Source organism: Anguilla anguilla, chromosome 6 (genome assembly GCF_013347855.1).
Source record: "Anguilla anguilla isolate fAngAng1 chromosome 6, fAngAng1.pri, whole genome shotgun sequence".
NCBI lineage: Eukaryota > Metazoa > Chordata > Actinopteri > Anguilliformes > Anguillidae > Anguilla > Anguilla anguilla.
The window spans coordinates 25,091,082-25,107,441 of record NC_049206.1 but is presented as its reverse complement, the minus strand read 5'-3'; the positions used below and the strand labels follow the sequence as shown (position 1 = coordinate 25,107,441).

Below are 16,360 nucleotides of genomic sequence, written 5' to 3'. Positions count from 1 at the left end.
TTTTGGCCATAGTTTTCTTCTTTTTGTACTTCATTATCTGTTAGACCTTATGTATCGTTTTGGATGCAATAATCATTGCCGCCTGTTTGTTTTTGCATGTTTAGCACACTGAAGAACGTTATGGCTGAAACGTTCGTGCTTATCGTGCTTTGTGGAGTAAATTATAAGTTTGAGTTTTCTAAAGAATTACATCACGTAGGAACTATTTACCATGTCACACACCACCCTCAATCCTGCACGGAGAGAATATTATTTGTCCCTTGTCTAGGGAAATCTGCAGATATTGAGTATGCCTGTGACATCAATGTGAGATGAGTCTGATGGGTACAATAAACTACAAATGGTGGGGTTGTGCAGTCATGAGATGCAGGCAGGCGCTTGCCTCCTACAGCGGCCTTTGCGCTATCGGTTCTCGCTGTGCGCTCATGTTTTGTTTTTTGGTCTCACAGAAAAATTTCCCAAAACACTAGCTGTCCGAGCGTACCACCGTCTTCCTCCATGTTGAATCTGCAAAAACCAGCTCCTCAAAATTCCCACAGTTCTCTTCCGGAAGCTCTCTTCTCTCTCTCACCAGTCATATGTCAAACGCGTAGCAACCGGCAGGCTCCGCCCACAAACCAGTCATCTTGCACAAGCACACCAGCCCCTCTAAGGAACTGCATTGTGGTTATAATAGTAATGAAACAAACTAATAATAGAGCTAGGGCTGCAACAAACAATAATTTTGATAATCGGTTAATCTGATGATCATTAACAATCGATTGTTATTAATCCATTTTTGTGTGGATTACAGTTTTCAATTAGGAAGGGCTGCAACAAATAACTATTTTCATAGTTCAATAGGCCTGCATTGTCAATCAACAAAATGATGAAAAACTTTGAAAAAGTATCAACTTTATTGGCAAGATTTTCTACCCTCTTTTTTTGTTTAGAACAGAAATGCGTTGGAAAATAAATATCTACAGAGAAACATTTTCATTTACTGGACTGACATTTCTGCTTTTTTCCATTACACAATAAATTTTCCCCTCTTCTCCACAGAAATAAACCAAGTTCAAAATAAATAAGTCTGTTCTGCCTGAAATAAAAAATGAATGACTGAGGGTTTTATTTAAAAAAAAAAAAAAAAAAAAGGAACTTAAGTAAACTAAGAAAGTCAGCAAGTAATGCTGTGTCAATACAACTGTGGATTGCGGAATTTTCTGGAAAGCCCAGGGAGAAGCACAGGGAATTCACATACAGCTGAAGAGCCTGCTGCCCTACGGACTGCACCATGTGCCTCTCTACCATGACTTTTGATCCTTTAAAGTTTTCTATTTTAATGTTCATATGAGCATTAGATCAGGAGAAATGGTTTAAGGTTCATTGTGACCAGCTGCTGAATGCATAGAAATCATTTTCATTTTCATTACGCACAGAGTGCAGTGTAGGATACTGTCCATGCTCGTCATTCTTTATCAGCTTGTCTATTGAGTCTATTTTTCAGCTCCACTAGTTTTGAAGTGCTGTGCATATTCACATTAATACGCTGTTTAAACTGTCTTCATATGCTGATATTTTGCATCATAAAATGACAGCAGTATTTATATAGGCCTAATCAAACTAGCCCCTTAAAACAAGGCTACGGTATTGAGAGTTACAATTCCCATTAATAAATAGGCATGCTTCTTAATATTGTTGTAAGTTGATGTCACTTTCAAATTTACAGTTGTTTCTGAATGGTTCCTAATGCGTTTGTGTCTCTGAGGTTATGTTCTGTGAATAACATCTGTTGTGCATGCGTTTAAACAAAATGGATGCTTTGAAAGGTGCACAGTTTGATTAGTATTTTGTCAATGGTGGGATGTGTACTGAGTTTCAGACAGCGTTCGGTTCAGTTACAGAGTGTTCCTGAATGCTTCCCAGAAGTGCTTCCCTGTCAAGTCTTGGGACATGCCTGTCTCCTGTCAGAGTGGTCCACAGTTCTCCATTGCATGTGATGGAATTACATTGCACTTTTTTTTTTCTACTTTGAGAAAAAGCATTTTGGCTAACTTGGTTAATGTTTAATATTCCTATCAGTGGGTGAGTGCATTCTGATTGAAGCGTAAGCCATCCTGAAAAAAATTTAAAATCATTTTGTGCAATCTGTGTTTTTCAGGAGTTGAATTATCCCTGCCGACGTGATGAAATTGCTTTATTTCCTTAAGTGTGCTGACAGTCTCTGTCCTTGGTCATGTTTAGCTGGAGAGCGACCGCTGACAGGTAAACAAATGAGAGAGGGCACTATTTATATTCTGTTGGCTCATGACAGGGGGCCACGCTGTCGCTCACGGGTCTCTTTGGGTTTACGGTCCTCCCCGTCAGCTAGCAGGGGGGGACGCGAAGCGCCGTCGAGCGCCCAGCGAATGAATCCGTTTCCCCACCAGCGCGCCCGTACCCGTCCGTTTGAAAGCGCACCTCTATGCGTTAAAGCCCCGGTGCTTTCCCAGGGGCTCGTTTGAATGCATCGCCATGTTCCGTCGGCGCTGCCCTTCTTTGTGTTGCCTCCCCTGGAGCTCGATTAGCCGCAAATCCGCTGAAGAATGTTCTGAATGAGGGCCAGAAGTACGTTCAGGCAGGGGGGACCATGCATGACATTTTAACACGGTGCTCTTGTGGATGTATGGTTCTGTGACTGTCAACTCTTTCAGAATCATACTATTGAGTGCCATGGGTTAAGTAAGTGATTCATTGAATATGATCATTTTCTATAGTTTGCCTCTCTTTTTGACTTTCTCCATTTTAAGTTTTTTTTTTAGTTGAAGTCAGGTTTCATAATTGTTTGGTTTTTACACTGCAGTTTGCCATATTTATCTCCACTATCATCCAAACGGAACTACTACTGTATGATTTTATCTGTCGATGGTATAACTATCAATTTCATGTGGAATTGTTTATTTGTGAATCAGCAGGGGTGAATGGTGAGTGTGGGTATATGATGGAACCTGTTGTGCTAATCCCACAGAATTGAATGTCTTTTTCTCTTCCTCCTCTATTACATTGCCTCTTCAGGAGTCTCCCCTCCTAAACGAAATACTACATGTGCTAGGAAAATCGTTTTCTGCCGCGGACGGACAAGTAAGTACTGCGCTCAGTGGGCGGGGCATCTCCCATTGTCGCATGCCTGGTGATGTCATCTTCCTCCGCGTCGTCATTGGTGTGCCATTACGGGGCCCCTCCTCCAGGCCCGCTGCCTCTGTCGGAGTCCGTCAAAGGTGGATCACGTGTCATGATTTGGGTCCATTCATCTGCGGATGCTGGGTTCTGCTCAGGGTCGCACATCTCCCGTCTAGCTGCTCAGCGTAGGGTCAGACATCCAATCAAAAATCCAGTCCTGGGGCCAACCACTTCAGTGCAGGCTGCTGAAATGTCCAGGCACTCTTACGGACTACACTTCCCAAAAGCCCCTCCGATAGTCCCAGCTTCACAGAAGTTCTTTAAGGGCGTTAGCCGGCATGCGTGTAGACTGCAGTTGTGCTTCTCTGATCTGAAAGGGTGGTGGATGTCAATGAAAGCTTGTGAAGGGTTGCTTTTTATAAAGGGTTGGTGGTGGTAGATGTTATGAAGCAGTCGTGCATGTAGGCTTTGTCTCAAGTGTCCTGAAGGACTTTGGGTTAAAAACGAGCCGTTTATACTGCTATTGTCGCTACGTTTACATATGTATTGCTCCCGGCTCTATGCATATATGCCAGGCTGCTGAGCTCCTGAGTCCACATGCACAACTGCTTCGTCTGTTGAGCGACTGGTCTTAGAGACGGTGGGTTTCCCCCGGTTTCCAGGAACGCGTCGCAACCGACCGAACGATCCCGTTCCTGCGGATGCGTAGTTTGAACAACCCAAATTCTAGAAAAGACATCGTCTTTTTAAAAGATTTTTCTGGTTTTAAAATGCCTACGCTTAACGTCTTGAGTAACGTTCATTCAAATTTCATCTGCAAGATACACAGAGGCAGAAGGCAAAGGGAGTCTCCCTTTTGAAGAGGAAGATTAGTCACAGAACCCTTGGCACATAAAATATTTATCGCCGTAGTTTGTGCCGCACTCGGGGGGTCACGTGATCTTTTCCCTGGCTGAGGCTTCCAAACGGCCTGCCCCAACTCTTACGGTTTGCTGCTATGCAGTCTTACGGTAAAACCGATGTAATGAGGTTTTTTTTTTATGTCTGCCTGAGGGGCTGATAAATTTGGGGCATTTTCACAGTTGAGAAAAGCCTTTGTTTCTTTTTTTTTTTTTTTTTGCCCAAGAACATTTGAACAATACTTTTCCGAGGTCACCAATACAAACCATTCAGAATGTTGAATTTACTGATGTCATTACTAATAAAACCTGCAACTTCATGTCTTATTTTTGCCCTGAGTGAGTGAAAAATATAATTAGAATTACCCTAGGCCAGGGGTTTTCAGACCCTGTGTAAGCTGCTTTTTGTTTCAACCACAGTTGCCCTGAGTTGTAATGAGCTGTTAAATGTTCATGGACTACTTTTAATGTCTACATGATTTACACTATTTTTTGAATACTTTTACCACCTTTTTTCTCCTAAATCTGGAATGCCCAATTATACTTACGGTGAAATCCTCATCGCAACCTCTGCTGTGGTTCTCTGTGGAATCTGATGCGTTCAGTTTAATTTTATTTGTCTAGGACTTTTTACAGAGTCACTGTCACAAATGCTTTACTGCGAAAACTGAAATAGGAAAACTGGGCAAATGCCCAAAACCAGGCCCGAACCCCAAAAAAATGAGCCAGTGAGGTAAAAAAAAATGAAAATAAAAACTCCCCAGTGGAAAGAAAAATATTTTTAAAACTCGCCAAAGGGAAGAAATCTCAGGCGGAAAAGCACATCAAACCTGAGCATTTTCATGCAGTGACAGGGCAACCGCACTGTCTTCTCGGCTCACGTAACAGCTCTGTGTTCTCGATATCCCCTCCCCAGACATTTTTAACTAGCGGATTGACTAAAGACGTGACAGAGAGTGTGTCTGAAACCCCCTCATACAAAGGGAGATTTTTCTATGAGACAGGAGCTCTGTGACAGAAGGCCCTATATACCTCCCATTGCAATTTTAGATATACTTGGAATCTTCGAGTAGCTAGCACCTCGTGAAGCATGTGATGTCGCCGTCGCTTTAATTTCACGTCGCGGTTGCACAGACATGAGTCGGAGGAGCACCTTGATGGACCAGCCCCCGGTCATTGTCTGTGATGAGACGTCGTCATCATCACCAACATCATCCTCCCTCCCTGTGCAAAGCTGGTGCCAGTCGTGCGTCACCGTGCGGGGCTGCCGCCCATACTCAGCGCTGACGCCGTCTGGATTTGTTACCAGATCGTGGGGCTCATCCACGCGCTGTAACAGGTGTTTTAACAGGACGAGCCACCCAGCAGCCCCATGATTCACGCTCTTAAGCCACAGTGTGTCCCTTATCGCTGTGAAAGCCGTGAAAAATGTCCCATATTCACATCCCAGAACTTCGGTCAGTTGAACTAATGTTTTCATTATCGGTAATGTGCTGCATGGTGAAGGATTCCTGATGAAGGAATCCTTAACACCTTTTAAATGTGTTAAATTGTAGATTGACTGGTGAAGTATGTGGGACCTTAACTGTCACACCGGAATCTGGTTAAAATACAGTTAAGGAAAGAACCTATACACTTTCAACGACCTTAATTGGTCAAGTTTTTGGCCAGAATACTGAGTATAGATTATGCATAATGAAAAGGATGCGACTCAGCACGGGCTTGTCAGAGAGACAAGCCTGGGGGCTCAGCACACACAGTAGGGTATCAGTACATACAGAACCCTCTGACTCTCCAGCAGCTTTGACAAGACTGCATCAGATCAGAGTGGGTATGAAGCAGGCTGGCAGAACATCTGTCCCACATCTTTAACATACAGTAACACTACACAAGCGTAAGGCTTTTCTCTGTAATTAGCATATTTATTGCTTTCCATATGGATTCTTAAATGTAATACGGTACATTTTTTTTTAAAGTTGTTTTTTCCAAGTCTGACTCTGGATAATTAAAATGCTAATGATCCAATTGAACGCTAATTTAAAAAGTCCATGCATTGAAAATAAAGACCGATTTAACTGTGAGCTCAACCTGGGTAGACTTCAGAATTCCCCAAGGAATTTATTTGGAGGGTCCACTAAGAACAAATACGTGACACAGGGCTCTGCTTGTCGCGCAAAAGCTGGCAATGCCGCCTGTGTCATATTAATGCCCGTTTCCCTAGGGCGTTGAAGCATACCAAATAATTGCGCAATCACGCCCACACATTTTGCAAGCACAATGATACAGTACGTCTTGTTGTGAAACCCGTGTTGTGTAAGTTGTGAAACCTGATGTTTCGGCCATCGGATCAGCCTTCATAAGCTATTTTTTTTTGGGGAAGGGTCACGTCAGGTTTCGTCTAGTCGTGCTGCGTTACTTTACATTTCAGCCTGTGCCATGTCTCACTTGTCTAATCGTGGTTATTTTTTAAACTTGAAAACAGGTCTTGGCAGCAAGCCATCTCCGAACATAAAGCATTAGACTTGTTTTTCTGACTTGTGTTTCTTGAAGTTGAGCAAGCACTGATTCAGCAACATTAATTGGAAAATTGGCTGTAATTTTGCTGGAGATCAATTTTTATTCGATGCACAAATAATGGTGAGCCACAGACTAGGTTGGTTGAATGGCCAGGAAATGGACCTTTTCAATATTTCTCGGAGCAACGTACTATACTTAATTCAAGCAATCGGAATCAGAAACATTTTGCATGAATTGTTTTTATTAAAGTTACATGGTTTTTGGAGTTGAGTAAATATTTGTCTCTGTACAGTGATATCGCCAACTTAATTATAGCAAAAAATTAATTACAGGGCAGGATAAATGTCTGTCATCAAGCATTCTTGTGATTGTCATCAAGCAACTCTAGTATGTTTGTTATGACAAAAAATTGTGATGCACTCAGGCACAACTAATACATTACCGACATCTTTATCTTGCAACTTGTGACAGCGGACTTGGTCATTGATAGATTTACACATTCCATGGCTTTTAAATGGACTGCATCACTTGACCGCCGGATTTCAGGTTGTCCTAAAAAATGGGTAAAAACTTGTCATTTTGGCGCTGAAATGTATGTATGCATGTAAAACATAAAATCTGATAAGCATCTATGAGTTACTCAATGCCTATTTATCCTCATTGTTTCCTTTTGGAGGTTTACTATGTCCGCTGTGTTTGGTGTAAATCGCTGTGAAGGCCAGTTGTAGCATTCTCTCCTTATTGCAGTACATGCTCATAAAAAATATTGTTTACGTGAAACTTGGCAATGGGAACAATGCCAACTTCAGGATTTGAGTGTAGTCATAAAATAAATATACAATATTTATGCTGTATATAAATTGTAGATGAGGCCATTTTAAAATCAGTTTTCCTATCCTTTTTTTCTGTCTGGCTGTCAACACTGTTCTTTGCAATTTACTTCTGTTCGGTGAGTGCAGTAGCATCCTATGGCTGTTGTGACGTTTCCTTATGTGTTTGTTTTTTACTAGATTTTATAGCTTTTATAAAAATAGCTTATAGCTTTAATACTTTGTTTCAATGTGACGGCGTTTCACTATTTCAGTTTGATGTAAGTTGGCAGCAGAATGCTGAGCTAAGGAATTTTGTCATGTGTTGGCACTGCCCTAGGCTCAGCTCTACCAAAGGGACCTTTGAAAGTGTCGACACACTATGGTTTTTGGCACAATAAACTTCCCACAGCAAAAAGGGCAGAATTGGTCTGCACCTGAGAACCTGAGAATGTTAAAAGTGTTGATCCAGGAGATTACAATTGTGTTAATGAGAAAGTGGCAATGAATACTGGGTATCTGCAGCAAATCCCGTTGCTTGAAATAGACACCGTTTTGGACATTGGACAATTTTCCACATCACGATATAGTTACAATGTTGCACGTAAACTAGTACACGCAGCTGCGCTATCCAATAGCACATACTGGTGTTGCTCCAATATTGTCACATTTACCTGAAAGGAGTGTCTTTTTTTATTCTGCTTCTGTAAAATGGATTTGCCATTTTAATTAGGAAATGATTAAACTGTCCCTTAATAGTTTTCTTGGTTTTACTTGGAGAGAGTGTGAAAGGTGGTGTTTGGAATGGCTTTCTACACTGGCTTGTTACACAGGATAATTGCATCTTGGAAATGAGTTTTCGGCTCTGAAATGAATTCATATTTGACTAACTTCACGTTTCTTTTCACTGTTGCCCATTCCCCAAATTTAATCTCATCCCTCTGAGATTTAATGAGATGTACTGAGGATAAAAAGAGCTGTGAGCGCCCTCCTTGGGCTTCATGACTGAACGCATGCTAAAGTTGACTTGTCCTGTGATATGAATGACAAAAGAATTGTGTTTTCTTGCCAGTATGAATGTAATTGGATCAGTCCGGTGACAGTGGGGGATTATGTAAGGTACAGATAATAAGGGGCTTTCACTCGGATACTTGTTCATTTGCTATGTGGTGCTTAAGTGAGCGTCATTTGAATTGATGCACGAAGTGCACATACTCAAGATGTGAGTAGTGTTGGAGAAAGATAGTGAAAAGGCCTTTCAACAAGTGTAGCATCATCTGCATCTAAGTGCTGCTATCCTTACACCGGGAGACCAATGTACATTAAAATAACTGATTAAAAATACAAATTTTTGGGAGTGCAGCGGCAAGTCAAGAAAAAAAAAAACCTTTGTTCAAAACATTGCGGTACTGGTAACAGATTTCTTCGAGAAGGACAATCATAAATCAAATCTAATGGAGCTCAATGTATAATAAACCTATAAATAACCTCTTCATGTATAATGTGTGAATATTATTTGTGAGGGACCAGAAGATGGCAAAGCAGGCAAATTTTAGTACTGCTAGACTCTAATTTAAAAAGGGCTGGCGCAATCTGTGCGATGCAACTAAACCACGTAAACCTGGCTCCCTTCACAATTAGACAGCCAATCACCTACATTGCATGCACAGTGAAGGTGTTTTTCAGCGTTGAAGATTTAAGAAGTGTATGAAGCACATTAGACAAGAGTGAAGGTGCAGAAAAGAGAGTGTGGCCGGTAGACGTAATGATATTATTCAGTCCGTGTACAATTTAGTTGTAGCATTATGTGTGGAACATTATTAATGGAATATCAACTTCCTGGCGTTTGTACCTGAGGAGGCATATAGTATTGACTAAAGTGTCTGAAATCTATGAAAGCGATTATACATCAGCACTTTACAAAGTGTGGTGAACATATGCAGTTGCATTGGAACTATTACTCTAGGATTCAGTTGTGAAACAAAATGGATATTATTGACAGCAAATATGAATTCCTTGCATTTCTGTTAGGATGCTTGTGAATTATTGCAAAATGTGTTCATTCAAAATTAATTTATTTTTCTTGATTGCTTGTGCATGAATAATGGATAATATATTGGCAAGTGCTATTACATTTTCTCTGAATTGTCACTTGATCACGTTCTCTTTGTTCTCCTCCAATTAGAAAATATAGATTGATGTTCACATAGGTCAAATCAGTTTAATCACGTTGTGCCTAAAGCTTGCCAAAAAAGTGTTTTTTCATGATAGGCAGAACATGTACATGAAAATGCTTTCTCGTGAATATGTCATTTGGGCATGGTGAACTGAGAGTACATTCATCTGCAAATTCAACTAAACTTGTGAATACAAGAGAATTCTGTGTATAATTGAATTTATAAAGGAGAATTATGCTAACATTTACTAGAAGGCACTAGTAAATGTTAGCAGAGATATTTTACCTTCTGGTCTGTGATGCAGTCATATGACTAGAAGAGAGATGTTTCTTTACACTTTTGTTGAAGACCACCCTCTTAAGATGTGCTCCAGGTCTCTTGTACACTACCTCCAAATGTGCTGTGTAAATACTCTGTCAAATACTTGTACAATGAGTGATGTTTCTCTTTATATAATAATTATGTATTTTGTGAAATATGCCTTTTGTTGAATCTAAGTTCCACAAAAGAGTTTTTCAAGGTCTAAACACACCCAGTGTGGCTAATAACTACTGCAGCATCTGGGATTATTCAAATTAAAGTATGTTGTTGTGTGATGTCCCCTGTAAGGCTAGACAAATTTTCCAAAGGAATTAATAAAATCAGGTGGTATCATAATTGCCGAAAGTGGAGAAAGACACCTAGTCACTAAAACTGAGCTATTTGCGGAGAATTGAGTTCAAGGGAAAAGTATGGACGGAAGTTTCATGTTTTCAACAGCCATAATTAACGGGATTGGATACTGGTGACGTCATAAACAAGTCATTCAACGACCAATGCAAAATCCTCCAGCTCTGGGCTGCATAATATCTTCTTTCAGGGTAAATCAGAATATACGAATTCAGATTCTCAACAGAGTAATAAGTGTTTCGTATCATAGTGTTTATTATATTTGGTTATATTATTTAACCGTTAAAAATTAGGATTCTGGCACATCCTCTTTTCAACCAATAAGAATTAGTAGCTTATTTGGCCTCCCTTGCGGTAGTAGTAGCCAAGTACCGATGCCAAGAACTCGCCTGCTGTTCTGTAGGGTAGCAGCATTCCCCAACTCGCGTCAACACTTCAGGTTTCACTTTTCGAATGCCGCCTGCCAAATTCAAAGAATAAAAAAAATAGCAGAAATGTAAATAGGTAATTATTTTTAAAGGAAAAAAGGGAAATTACAATCTGAAAATTCGTTTGAACAATTATCAATCTACAATCTATTTTGTCCCTATAAGTGCACGCATCAGTATGTTGAAAATAGCACAAGTGTTGTTGACACGCGTGCAGAAAATTGAGACCATTTACGTTTTTTATTTTTATGGAAGCATAAATTGAACTTTATAAACCTAATACAGAGACATAACAGAGTGCTCCCAGTGGCATTCAAATCAAACGCCAAGACCAGCAGCCCTGAGATGGAAAATTTCGTCAATATCCGAAGGAAAAAGTCGGTTGCAGGGTGGATTGCAAACATTGAACGGCGTAATATCTTAACCCTTGCAACTGCACTTCAGATACAAATTGACATCTGTAGTGGATGGGACGGACAAATTGCTTTTTTTGTTTTAAACCTATTGCGGCTGATAATAAACCAAGGTGAAAGCAGATTTTCTTCTACTAACCAGTGTTCAGAGGGTTAATGAATCCGCATAAACACGGCTGCACATGTCACTGAACATCGAAACTGGCATGGTCCTGAGCGACTGGATCCCGAGCTTGTTTCAAACCCAAGCTGCGCGTTAAAAACCGGAATCCGCAAAGATACCGCCTATTCGTGGATGCAAGGAACGGAGAAAGTGAAAGATTTGGATTAAAAAAATATATATCTTTCGAGTTTATTTCTGAAGGACCGGCATTGAACCGCAGAGTGTGAGGGAGTTTGCTTGTCAGCGCATTTTTGGTGGACACCTTTGCTCTTCTGAGCCTCTAAGAAAATTTGTAAAATGAGATGCTGAGAATCACAGGGTGCTGCCTTGCTCGAAAAAATGGACTGTCTATGCATTATTAGTACAAAGGTAAGCCTTATAATACTACCTAAATGATGAAGCTCTTGTCTGTTAAACGGGAAGCATTGCTTTTTATTGCAGCTCAGCAATAGTATTTAATTTAAATATTAGCATGTTTTCTTGTAGGTTACGGTATTTTCAGTCTTTTTATTTTTCAAAAGAGAAACATAGTTTAAAAATAGATATATGTTAAGAATGGAGTAATTTGTCGAAAGACAAGAAACATCGTAACTTGTGTTTATTATAATTTAAATGAGAGATAAGTTTAAACAGAACGGCACTATTTAATTATCACTTTTTGCACCTTTTTTGTTCGACTCCTGGACGAGTACTCCGGGTTTTTATCCTGAAATGTGGATATTTCTACTCGTATTTCTACTTGTTTATTCGTGGACCTGGTGATAATGGCTAATGTACAAATGAAAATTAATCATTTTGCCAGAAATTTTTATGGTAGGCTACGTAAAAGCAAGTGGCACACTTATTTGGCTACTACAAGGAAGTTCTTCAGGTTGTGTGACAGTTTGAGTCTCTTCCAAGCACCCTATTAGCCAAGTCACTAAAGTGTACTGCCAGTTAGTAAATGGGCAGATGGCATACCTTCCATCACAATAAGTAAGATAATGCTGAAGTGAAGAAGTTCTGTGAGAGGTCAATTTCCCAAAAAAATCTGTTCACTATGGATTTTACAAGCATCTTTAAATAAATGATACCTTTCATGGAACTCAGAACATCCTCCAGAATAATGTTTGGTCTGATAAAAGCTGATTATATGTGAAAGTTCTCCTTTAATTGTTTTGAAAAACATTCAAAGAAACCCAGTATCGCAAATGCTATGGCTCATCAGTTTTATTCATATTCCCTGTACCTGTTAAAAATGAAGATGTGTTCATACAACTTTTGTTTTTCCTCATATTTATTTACTCTGTGCCCTGACCTGGGGGGGTATTCCATGAAGCAGGATTACAGAGTTAGCTGGATAACTGCGCAGAGTAAAACCCGGAACAGCACTTTTTGCTTCAGTCCATGTTCCAGATTTGGGAGAGTTCCGGGTTTTACTCAGTGCAGTTATCCAGCTAACTCTGTAATCCTGCTTCATGGAATACCCCCCTGGTGGATTGGCTATGTGCTGTGTTGTTTCAGGTAGCAGCGGTTGAGTAGTTCTCTGGCAACATATTTTGTGTATTGTGTACTGATGTATTGGCCTCATGGTGGCTCTACTGAGCAACAAGAACACAATGTGTCGCAGCCGAGACCTTTCCTTTGGTCCTGTTTGGTGGCCCTGGGATGCTATTAATGTGGAAGCCCTTGAGGCTCCTGCATGTCAAGGCTCACTGAACTCTTAATGCCCGGTTGAGTACCCCCTAATGAAAATGTACCTCGGTCCAGCCTGTCATTGAAAAAGACGTTCATAATTCTGTTACCGTAAAGATGGCTTATATATAATTTAGTTGAACGCACGTTTCACCGGTAGGGAAGCACAGTCCCTGACACTGTTGATTTGTGGCTTAGCCTTGCATAACAGTCTTGAAGGTTCAACATTTTAGTGAGTTGTCAGAAATGGAGAGCAGGTGAGTTGGTTCTGGCCTATCCAGTCTCTCTCATACTTTTTATGATGACATTTAGAGTGAACTGCATCCACAAAATTTACAGTATTGCTGACAGAACCGTGAGAAATTTAACACTCGGTTCTGGGCCAAATGTAATTGCCTGTGTTATTTTATTTATGAGTACCAGCTCTTCCCGGTAATTGAAATATTAAAATAAATTTGCACAACTGGAGAAAAATGTATGCTTTCATTTTCCACTATTAATCACACTAAATGAATATTATTAGATATTCAAATCTCTATTCACAACAAATCTGAAAAGCAAATGCTATTTTAACGCATTTATATATTAATATTTGCATATTAGATATTTTAAAATGCATTTGTCCCAGGTTTGGTAACGCCCTGTGTTTTCCCATATTTTGAGACTGAGCCCCGGCCTACCCCATGCAGTAGGGTTGTATGGCCCCTTGGGAGTGGGATTTGGAGTGCTCATCTTCAGACCATTCCTGTGAACTGGATAACACTATCTGTATTGCCTAAAGGTTTCCAGAAGCAGTCTGCGCAATAAAAAATAGAAAAAAAAAAACAAGCCAGGCGAACATTTAGATAACGGTATTCGTAGCATTTAGAATCTGCACATTTTTAATTTGACCGTTCACATGTGAGCTACGTCCTCAGGAGAAACGGATTGCGGGCGTTCTGTGGAAGTGCGTTTGTGTATTGAAGCTCAGTACGTGTCACAGCCACTTGCATGGTTCATGCTTTCTCTTCATGTTTTTATTCATGCTGATGAGGTGTCTGGACTCCTGCATATTTAACGTAGAGCTGTCATATCTGCCGCAGCATGCTCATTCATACTGATTGATACATTCACGCCGGGCTGGGCTCTATGATGGTTATTATTGCAATGTATTTTTGCACGGCGTGGATTATGCCGCTGTTGAGGGCATCACGGCGGTACTGAGCATGTCATTTAAAGCAATGCGTATTCTTTCCTTCCCAATATCCTGCGCACTGTGGAGCTTGCTCATAGGATTTTTTAAAAATAATGTTGCGTCTGTGTGAGCACGCGTAGCCTGTGTTTGCCTGTCATGCGTGTGGAGAACATGAACATGCTCGTGTGGGCCCATTCCAACGCGTTGGTGTGAATCATTGGAGATTTGCAAGTTTTATTTTTACTTGGCAACTTAGCCAACTTAGCCAGCTATAGATATATAGTATACTCCTTTTCAGTTTTTTAAAAATACATATACTTGGTTTTCTTCCACATGATTTGTGCTGCATGTAGCTAGTGACGTTATTTAACATTCAAGAAACTGTGCGCCTCTGTGTTTGTGTTCTTCGGTGGAAACACTGAACAAAATGGGAATACCTGTTATTCCTGGGCCACTAAGTTACAGCATCTCTCCGTTAACTTGAGTCACGGGGATTATGGGTACATGTACAGTTTTTACTATCATGAACTTCCTCGGGTGACGCCATTCTCTCCAAATCCCTCTGTAACGTTAAAATGACTGTTCCCCAGGGAGCAGCAGTTCGCGGTTAATTTTGGCCCTTTTGAGCAGCTCGGGACCTAGTGCTGACTCTGCCAAAGCTGAGCACCCACAGTTAGCTCAGTGGTGGACCGGGGTAGCCCTCACATCCACCCTCCCCCTACCGTCCCCCTCCACGGGCAGCCCCCCCCCCCCCCGCACCCACCCACCGGTAAAGGCCCCGTAGGTCCGTGCTTCTGTTAGCGCCCGTCAGGGCAGCTGCGGTGGGTGGGCATGGCGCCCGCGGTTCCCCTCACCGGCGCGAGGCGTCTGGCTGCTCCTCTCCCCGCGGCACGGCGCAGCGGCCCCCTAAAACCAGGCTTAAAGTGAATTCCAGGCACCTCCCCGACGGGAACCTCCGAACAAGGGCGGTTTGATGAGGCGGCGAGCCCGCTTAATTTGTTTGGCCGTGAAACAAGCGAGATCGAGACGCGATGACTCTTTAGCTTCATCGATTTCCTGTCCCTGCGACATGGCCGTTGCGTTGGACTCCAGGAATCCGCCTGCGAACGCAAGCCTGGCCGCTGCATCCGGCGTCTTGTCGTTCGCACTGAACTCTGTGATGGATTGTAGGTGCCGGTGCCAATCTGGACAGCTGCTCGGATGCTCTGGATTTGGATCAGATTGATCAGTGTAGCGCGTGATTGGTGGACAGTTCTGGTTTTTATCAAGGCATGGCTTGGAAAGGCATCCAGCATGTTGCAAATAATGACTCGATAGATATGCTTTTTTTTTTTTTTCTTCAGGGGTCATATGTACCAAAGCCTGATAGCAGGCATCTGTTTTTGACCTCTGGAAATTTGCCTGCTTCAACGCAATGAGGAGTGTGCAGTTGTGGGGGCCTTGATACTGGAATTACCTTTCATTGCCTTTTGTACACAGGCCACTGTACTTGCTGACAGTCGCTTCCACTTCCTCTACTGCAGAGGAAGTAGAAGTGCTAAGTGGCAAGTGAAAAGGAAAGTACTACTCATGGCTTACATGGCCCGGCTATTTTAACTGGCTTTAAAATTAGGCAGGGTTCAAAAAAGTAGTGTAGCTAGTAAGAAACAATGTAGCTGGATGGATGTCTTGATGGTGAAACAAGCTGAGTGCTTGACCCGAAAGGAACATTTCCAGAATTATTGCTAGGTTTTGAGCAGGAAAACTGATGGAGCGACTTTTTACGGAACTTTTCTCCAAGGTCCAAGGACGGGCATGCATTATACGAGTTCCGAGTTGTTTTTTTCAGATCGGGAAAAATGTTAGGTCTTAACATCGCAACTTGCAAGGTACGAGATACCATTCTGAACTGATCCGACTGCTTTATGGGCTCCCGATTGTTTTTTTGACATGTCTAATTTTTTTTAGCACAGTTGTCTTGAATTTGTGAGGTGAGAGAGGTCACGCAAGCCGATTCTGTGTTTCAGAATGGTTTGTGTTCTGACCAATCAGGAGGTGGCTCTGTGTATCTCGTTTTGCCCTCTCGTCATCCGATCTAGTCAGGAGCTCTTATGGTCTATGCTGTTATCCAACCGGTTGTGACGATCTGAACCTCGCTTAGTGTGAGAGGGCACCAGACGTGGTAACCCGTGAGAAAATCGTGTAATGGACGCCCGCCCACCCTAATGGGGCTGCGTGTGTGGAAAAAGGACAACTGTGGCATACATTGCTTTTCTTTCTTGCTTCTCTCCTGTCTGGGGGAGAGAACCAATGTTCCTGT

At 41.6% G+C, this 16,360-nt stretch overlaps 1 protein-coding gene across 16 annotated transcripts in view; it reads left to right on the top strand.

Moving 5' to 3' along the window:
• Positions 1–16,360, top strand: part of dlg1l (discs, large (Drosophila) homolog 1, like) — a 158,460-nt gene that overhangs the window by 29,134 nt on the left and 112,966 nt on the right. For 7 of the 16 annotated variants that reach the window (XM_035421081.1, XM_035421080.1, XM_035421077.1 and 4 more), the window contains exon 4: positions 3,034–3,099. The exons of 7 other annotated variants lie outside the window; for them this stretch is intronic. In XM_035421081.1, coding sequence (XP_035276972.1) covers positions 3,034–3,099 — 66 coding nt within the window. Of the gene's footprint in view, positions 1–3,033; positions 3,100–10,841; positions 11,583–15,884; positions 15,930–16,360 lie in introns of those variants that run through there. 2 more of the 16 variants (XM_035421092.1, XM_035421093.1) reach the window with 2 other exon arrangements.